General features: G+C 37.8%; 2 protein-coding genes across 2 annotated transcripts; both read left to right on the top strand.

Annotated features, from left to right (window-relative positions):
- The first annotated feature begins 1,218 nt into the window (after positions 1–1,218).
- Positions 1,219–3,339, top strand: LOC107950407 (putative ETHYLENE INSENSITIVE 3-like 4 protein). Its single transcript, XM_016885249.2, has one exon. The coding sequence runs from the start codon at positions 1,400–1,402 to the stop codon at positions 2,912–2,914; it is 1,515 nt and encodes a 504-aa protein (XP_016740738.2). The 5' UTR covers positions 1,219–1,399; the 3' UTR covers positions 2,915–3,339.
- Positions 3,340–5,076: 1,737 nt separating this feature from the next.
- LOC107949990 (uncharacterized) lies at positions 5,077–7,401 on the top strand. Its single transcript, XM_016884743.1, has 5 exons — positions 5,077–5,259; positions 5,347–5,848; positions 5,960–6,411; positions 6,850–6,984; positions 7,147–7,401. Exons 1-5 carry the CDS (start codon positions 5,077–5,079, stop codon positions 7,399–7,401), a joined length of 1,527 nt encoding a protein of 508 aa, XP_016740232.1.
- Positions 7,402–8,694: the final 1,293 nt, after the last annotated feature.

Raw genomic sequence — 8,694 nt, 5'->3', positions numbered from 1 at the left:
TTCGGAACAATCTCTGCTCGTACTCATCTTCACATCGGAATAAAAAGATTCCTACTAAGCGAACATAAGAAAAACTAAAATAAAAACTAAAGAATAATGAAAGGAAACAAAAAAATAAAAATATGAAATATTGTTTCGAAGGCTCCCTAAGGTAAATCCCTAGGTTGATTCCTCTCTAATGTGATTATAATGGGTTTTATATAGGCTCCAATTGAGGGTTTAAAGTGCCTAAAATGTCCTTAAATTAATTAAGGTTTTAATGGGGCAAATATGCTCCCGACAGTTGCCAAAATGCAGTTGAACATATCCAAGTTTTCATCGTGATGTCAAGGAACCCCATGTCGCAACGTCGTTCCTATTTTAGCCCTGGATGCTTCGATGATTGGTGTCATGATATTGGCGTCATCCTTTGTGTTCTTTGACCTGAATTGACATCATACACACTCAAATAACCTATTAGTTGTTCCCGAGGCTCGAGTTGACCTAACGGGTCGTCAAAATATTAAAAAGTGCATAAATACGCTTATTTTGCAACAAAATAAATCTAAGGGTTCCCTAAATATTAATTATGATATACATATATTTTAAATTTTAAATATAAAACAAAATTAAAATTTATTACCAACACCCGCCCCTTAATAAGTCTATAGAAAGTAAAAGATTAATGGATACACTAAATTCGTTGGAGTGAATATAATGAGAGAAAAGAAAAAAAAAACTTGTAAATCGTCAACTTCTTCAAATTTAGAGAGCTTTTGCCTTTCGATGTTGCGGAAAAGTTGTCCATGTAAATCGGAATTTATATCCACAAAAAAAAAAGTAAATTAATTATATTTTCTTTTCCGGGAAACCCTGAAATTAGAAATGGACAATCCTGCGAGATTTCAGGTTGCTAGCCTCATACTGCTCTTTTTACTTACGCAGGACATGATGCAATGTTAATTATATAATATATTATAATATATCAAAAAAACATGAACCGACATGCAAACTCTTCAGGCAGAGGAGACCCCGGTTTTCTGGGTCCACTATATCCACAAAAAAAACTAAAACAATCATCTGTGTATTATGTAATATGTAGGCTGTCCTGCTTGCATGTATATAATTAATACAAGCAGCAATGCATGGATGGCAATGACTTGGTTATTAATAGTTGTAGCATAAGTTCTGTATCGACTATGAAACACTTGTATCGTTTTCCTCAATTTCCTCTCATCTCCTACAATTTATTATGTACTATTTTTACACCGCCATTGATAATATATATAAGTGTAATTGCTTTTGATCACTGGTTCACGAGTAGAGTATTGACTGATAGTGTTTGCTTAGAGAGAAAAAAAAAAAGGAAAAGGAGAAAAAGCTGTGCTTTGATTTTTTATTTGGAGGAATTTGATTAGATATGGTTGAGATTCTTGGTGAGATTGAGCCTCCTAGCCCTGTTTATGAGGCGGAGCTACCGGAGGAGGATGAAGAACAAGAGGAGATCAGCTACGAAGAGCTGAAGAAGCGGATGTGGAAGGATCGGTTGCGGATGCAGAGGTTGAAGGAGACACGAGAGAGTTCAAGTTCCGATCATCAGTCGGGGGTGAGGCAAGAAGCGTCCCGCCGCAAGAAGATGTCTCGTGCTCAAGATTCCATCCTCAAGTACATGGTGAAAATCATGGAAGTCTGCAAAGCGCAAGGGTTCGTTTACGGGATAGTTCCGGAGAAAGGCAAGCCTGTTACCGGCTCATCAGATAGCTTACGCAAGTGGTGGAAGGAGAAGGTTCAGTTCGACAAGAGTGCTCCGCTTGCAGTCGATGAATTCTTGCCGATAATCGTGGAACAAGGCGAATTGGACCCTGTTTCTTGTATGCATCTCCTTCATGACTTGCAGGATACTACTTTGGGATCACTTCTTTCTGCTTTGATGCAACACTGCGTGCCTCCTCAACGTAGGTTTCCGTTGGAAAGAGGTTTAGCCCCACCTTGGTGGCCAACCGGGAACGAGCTTTGGTGGGGCGAACAAGGGATGTCTCAAGAACAAGGCCCTCCTCCTTATAGGAAGCCTCATGATCTTAAAAAGGCTTGGAAAGTTAGTGTATTGGCTGCTGTGATCAAGCACATGTCCCCAAATTTAGATAGGATAAGAAGGCTGGTGACTCAATCTAAATGTTTGCAAGACAAGATGACAGCCAAAGACACAGTCACTTGGTCTAAAGTGGTTAACCAAGAAGAAGCTCTTTTAAAGCTTACTGAGAAATGTCTCAAAATCTCACCTACAAAAGATGATGAGGAAGAACAGGATTCTGATTATAGCCTTGTAGCTGACGAAGGCAAGCATGGTGAGAAGATTGCCATATCTGGAGATAAAAGGAAGTATCTTTTCAAGCGACAGGTTACCCCGAATATGATATATGCTTGCCAGAATACCATGTGCCCGCGTAGTGCACCCGAACTAGGTTTTACAGGAAAGAACACGAGGAGTGACCATGAATCCAGTTGTTCCTATCGGTCTAAAGAAAGCGATGTTAGCCAAGAAAGCAGTGAGGAATCGGAATTTTCCAATAGAAATCTTGTTCCATATGATCATCACTCTTTTGGTCCTCAGGCCAAATTGAACACAGATAGCTTGGGCGATGCCCAGAAAGTACTTGCTGTCACGGATTGGCTCGATATGGAGCTAGCAAAGGCTAATGACCAACAGAGAAATATGCAATCAGATGAAGTAGGGGATATATCTGGCACGGTTTCGCAAGATTATATAAACTATTTGGGCGGTGCAATTGAAGATCTACCAGTGCCAGCAGAATTTCTACTTCAAGTAGGAGATATGGACTTAGACCCATCTCTTCCATTATTGCTAGAGAACATCCAAGATCAAGAATTAACGTCAATTTGGGATATGGGATTTGATGGAATATCGGAATCATAAGTCGAGCAAAGACTGAGAGATTGAGTAAGCTGGACAACTACAAGCTCAAGTTTGTTCCACACTTCGAAATTTTAAATGCTGCAGGGGATTCACTTCCAACAGCAAATATGCTCAATGAAGTGTTTTTATTTACTAGAAACAGTCTGTTTATATAAAAAAGCTTTTCAGCTTTTATCCATAATCATGTTTTTTTCCCCAATATTACTTCTCCGCTGTTGTATTAGGAAGCTACTATACATCAATAGATATGTGTATAATGCATGTATTTTAGAGGAAAAGAAATACAAGTGAAGAACTAAATGATCTAAATCAAAATAAGCAAATTGAACATCTCAGTTGGTAGTCATAGAAACTATGCCTTCGAGATATGCATTTGTCGTACTCGAATCTTCTTACATCGCAGGAATAACCTTTCCTGAATTTGTTATCGTATTTCTTTTTTACTCCTACGTCAAACAGAAAAGAGAGCAGAAACAAGTCTGTGATAAAAAAATCTTTATTCTCCACGATTATAGGATAATTGCTCAATGCCGGAACCACACCATAGTATCTGTTTCTCTTTGAAACGGTTGAATACTCTTCCTGCTTCTCTCTCCATATCTAACTGCATTCAATGGAAAAGAACATGTCAGTCAAGTTAAAACATGAAAGGAACTTTTAACAGTACACTGTAATAATCCAGACATCATTTTCATGTGAATAGTGATTGACTTAGCGGGATTTTTAGGGAAGCTAACATCTTGTAAATGACTGGCCGACTTTTTGTAGTTTTCTTAAACTAAAAGCAACTTAATTATATTGCTCTCTACTGTATGCATCATTACTTTATCCAGCAAGTTTGCATGTCATCTAGATCCATAAGTACAATTTGATCCAAGTCAAACAAAGAACAGAACTTTGAAAAGGAATTAGCTGCATAGGGAAAAGATTTGAGAGAAAAGGATATATTTACCTATTTATCCCATAACAAAGGAGGCAAAAGAAAACAACATATTGATCATCGTGTAAAACACAACCCATGCCAAGAAGCTGCATTTTCATAATTAAATGTAGGTAGTGTAACATAACTAGTTGTACATATATAGCAACAAATATCAGTCATTTAGGTTTTAATGACATGCTTCTCTATGCATGTGTCTGTTGCATCAAACATCACTCCTTTTGGTTTGATTAAATGTTTCATGTTACTGCTGAGAATGAAAATGCATTTCAAGAACATATTGCCTCAGAATCCAGTTGTATTCTAAATTGAAGAATAAAACTGCAATTTAGCTCAAATGAAGGTGAAAGGTAAAATCATATAATGAAATACCTGCTCCGCCCGCCTATATGTCCAACATGATCCAATCCTAGATGATGCAGAATCTGCAAACAGTGCTAATTAAGCTGTGCTACAATGGGGGTAAAGTATACCACCAAGAAAACCATAATTCGACAATCAAATGTTCTACTTAGCTTTCAGAATAACTAAATATAATCAATAATGCAACTCGAGAAACTTTTGCATAACAAATGGAAACTTCTAATTCTCAGAATACAAAGAGTTTAACAAGAGCATTAATCTTTAGCAGAAGAAACAGAAAAGGCTGAAAACAGAGGCACAATCTGGCTGATGCTTAACATCATAATAACATGATAGATCTGCATCAAAGTGAGCAGTACAGAAGTAAAAACAATTAAGGGAATGCAACAATAAGCAGGCCCAACCTAACATAATAAATCCTATCAAATTAAAAAGAGAAAACCATGCAAACAGGAAATCTACTCTCATTCTACTGAATCTAGAGCCATTTCTTTTACTGTGTTAAGCCACATGTTTAAGCTGGTGCCACTAATCCATTTTTCTGTTTTTGTTTGAATAATTCTCCTTGATTTTAGGAGATAGTTACCAGATTTCTTGGCTTATTTTTAGATCTAATCTCTATTTTTAGTTATGGATACTAGTATATAAGTGTTGGAGTATTCAATAATAAAGGGTATTCAAGTCTTCAAGTTTCATTCTAATCTAGAGCTTTCTTTTCCTCTCTTCAATATTTTTTAGAAAAATTACCAGCAAATTTAGTGTGTAAACACCAACAAATTGGTATCAAGAGCTTCTTTCTTTTTTAGATTTGTGAGGTTATTCGAGTGATTTAATGGAAGGAGAGTCCAGTTTTTCAGCCATGGCACCACCAGTCTTCGATGGAGACAATTACCAGATGTGGGCAATGCGCATGGAGACTTACCTAGAAGCTTTGGATCTTTGGGAAGCTGTAGAAGAGGACTACGATATTTTATCACTTCCAGCAAATCCTACGATGGCACAGATTAAAACGCAGAAGGAAAAGAAGACGAGGAAGTCAAAGGCAAAAGCTTGCCTGTTTGCATCTGTGTCTCATATGATATTTACACGGATAATGTCCCTAAAGTCAGCAAAAGCAATCTGGGATTAGCTCAAGGCAGAGTATGCAAGAGATGAGAGGATTCGTGGAATGCAAGTGCTGAATCTAATCAGGGACTTAGAATTGCAGAAAATGAAAGAGTCAGAATCAGTAAAAGAGTACTCTGACAGATTTCTTAGTATTGCCAACAAGGTGAGGTTGCTTGGATCCGAGTTGAGTGACTCGAGAATAGTGGAAAAACTGCTTGTAACTGTTCCAGAGAAGTTTGAAGCCACTATAACCACTCTGGAAAACACAAAGGACTTGTCGGAGATCTCTCTTGCAGAGCTTTTAAATGCTTTGCAAGCACAAGAGCAAAGAAGGTCTATGAGACAAAAGAGAGTGGTAGAAGGTGCCTTACCTGCCAAGCATCAAGATAACAACAGGTATAAAAAGAAGAAGAACTTGAAGAACCATCCAGCAAATGGAGAGAATTCATTCAGCAATTACCAAAAGGGCAAAGGAAGAGACTCAAAGAAAACTTATCCACCCTACCAACACTGTGGAAAGAAAGGTCATTCACCATTCAAATGTTGGAAAAGACCTGACGCCAAATGTTCCAAATGCTACCAACTTGGACATGAATCAGTGATAAGCAAAAACAAAAATTAGGTGCAAAAGGCAGAAGCTCAAGTTGCTGACCAAGAAGAGGAAGATCGATTGTTCGTGGTCACTTGTTTCTCAAGTAGAGAATCAAGTGAAAGTTGGTTGATTGACAGTGGTTGCACTAACCACATGACATATGACAAGGAACTCTTCGAGGAATTGAGAACTACCGAGGTTAAAAGGGTAAAGATTGGCAATGGTGAACACTTGACAGTGAAAGGAAAAGGCACTATAGCTATCATAAGCTATGAAGGTACAAAAACCATTACAGATGTTCTTTTTGTGCCAGAGATTGATCAAAATCTTTTGAGTGTTGGTAAATTATTGGAAAAAGGCTATAAAGTGCTATTTGAAAATAAACGGTGCTTAATCAGGGATGCTGATGGCAAAGATTTGTTCAAAGTCGAAATGAAGGGAAAAAGTTTTGCTCTCAATCCAATAGAGGAGGAGCAAAAGACCTTTAAATCCAAAGTAAGTGTCACTGAAATTTGGCACAAAAGACTCAGGCATTTTCATCATCGAGGGCTGCTTTAAATGCAGTCAAAGAAGCTGGTGGAAGGGCTTACTGATCTTGAAGGTGATCTGTTCTACTGTCGAACATGCAAATTTGGGAAATAGCATAGGCAAACATTTCCTAAGCAAGCCTAGAGAGCTTCGAAGAAGTTGCAGCTTGTTCATACTGATCTTTGCGGGCCTCAAAAAACACCAACATCAAATGGTAACCTCTATTATATAGCCTTTATTGATGATCTAACAAGAATGTGTTGGATTTTCTTTTTGAATAAAAAATCAGAAGTTGCTGGTGTATTTGGGAAATTCAAGGCCAGGGTAGAAAATGAAAGTGGCTGTATAATTTAGATTTTAAGATCCGATAATGGCAAGGAGTATACTTCATAAACTTTCAATCAGTTTTGTGAAGAGGCTAGAATCGAGCATCAATTAACATCACTGTACACTCCACAACAAAATGGAGTCAATGAGAGGAGAAATAGATTCATAATGGAGGTGACTCGTTGCATGCTTCGTGAGAAGAATCTTCCAAAGGTTTTTTGGGTAGAAGCAGCAAACACTACTGTGTTTTTGCAAAACTAGATTCCAACAAAGGCTGTGAAAGATCAGACGCCATTTGAAGCTTGGTATGAATATAAACCATCTCTAAAATTTCTTAAAGTGTTTGGCTGCCTATGTTTCACTTACATTCCACAGATCAAGCGTGATAAGCTTGACAAGAAGGCAGCAGCTGGCATTTTTATTGGCTATAGTACTGTCTCTAATGCTTATAGAGTGTTTCAACTACAAACTGATCGCATTATTGTGAGCAGAGATGTTCACTTTGTGGAAGATGAGCAGTGGAGTTGGAAAGATTCAAAAAAGGCAAATCAGACTTCAAGTGTGCCAAAACACTTTACCACTGTCAGCGTGCTAGAGGAACTTGAAGATGAGAATGGCAGGATACGCTAACAGATGATACACCTGTTAGACGTACAAGGCTACTCTCTGATATATACCAGAGATGTAATGTGGCTATTTGTGATCCTGCAGGGTACCATGATGCAAAAAAAAGTCGACATTGAATGGCTGCAATGAAGGAGGAGCTCTCAATGATTGAGAAAAATAGAACTTGGGAGCTGGTTGATAGACCTCTTGACAGAAAAATAATTGGAGTGAGATGGGTGTTCAGGACTAAGCTAAATCATGATGGCTCAGTCAATAAGTTTAAAGCAAGGCTAGTAGTCAAAGGATATGCTCAAGTGTTTGGAGTTGATTATTCAGACACGTTTGCACCGGTTGCTAGGCTTGACACAATCAGATTGCTTCTCGCTTTTACTGCTCAAAAAAATTGGAAAGTGTTTCAGTTGGACGTCAAATTAGCATTCCTCAATGGATTTTTACAAGAAGAAATTTTTGTTGAACAACCTAAAGGCTTTGTGGACAAAGGAAATGAAGACAAAGTGTACTTGCTGAAGAAGGCATTGTATGGCCTAAAACAAGCTCCACGAGCCTGGTACAGTAGAACTGATGATCATTTGGTTGGTTTCGGGTTTAAAAAAAGTCAGTCTAAGCTCACTCTATATGTCAAACATGAAGGAAAAAACATTTTAGTCATCTCTCTTTATGAAGATGATTTGTTAGTTACTGGGAGTAATCTTGATCAGATTGATCAGTTCAAGTTGGAGATGAAGAAGATCTTTGAGATGACTGACCTTGGCTTAATGTCTTACTTTCTTGGAATGGAAATTAAGCAAAGTCAAGATGAAGTGTTCATTTGTCAAAAGAATTATGCAAAATAAATACTTAAGAAGTTTCAGATGGAAGATTGCAAGGCAATGAGTACTCCTATGAATCAAAAGGAGAAGCTGGTCAAAGACGATGGAGCTGCCAAAGTTGATGAAACTGAATTCAGAAGCTTGATAGGATGTCTAATGTATTTGACAGCTGCTAGACCTGACATTCTAAATGCAATAAGCATTCTATCCAGATTTATGCATTGTCCGAATGAGACTCACATGAAGGCTGCAAAGAGAGTCATCACATACATTAAGGGAACTTAGAACTATGGAGTTAAGTTCTTGAAGCATAGAGAGTTCAAGTTAATTGGTTTCTCTGATAGTGATTGGGGTGGTTTAAGTGATGACATGAAGAGTACTTCTAGCTATTGTTTTTGTCTTGGATCAGGGATGTTTTCTTAGAGCTCGAAGAAGCAAGATATTGTAGCTCAATCTACTACTGAAGCAGAATTTGTTGCTGCGACAG

The sequence above is a fragment of the Gossypium hirsutum genome, chromosome D03 (genome assembly GCF_007990345.1).
Source record: "Gossypium hirsutum isolate 1008001.06 chromosome D03, Gossypium_hirsutum_v2.1, whole genome shotgun sequence".
Taxonomy (NCBI): domain Eukaryota; kingdom Viridiplantae; phylum Streptophyta; class Magnoliopsida; order Malvales; family Malvaceae; genus Gossypium; species Gossypium hirsutum.
The sequence above is the reverse complement of the archived record's forward strand: the minus strand, read 5'-3'. Positions and strand labels throughout refer to the sequence as shown.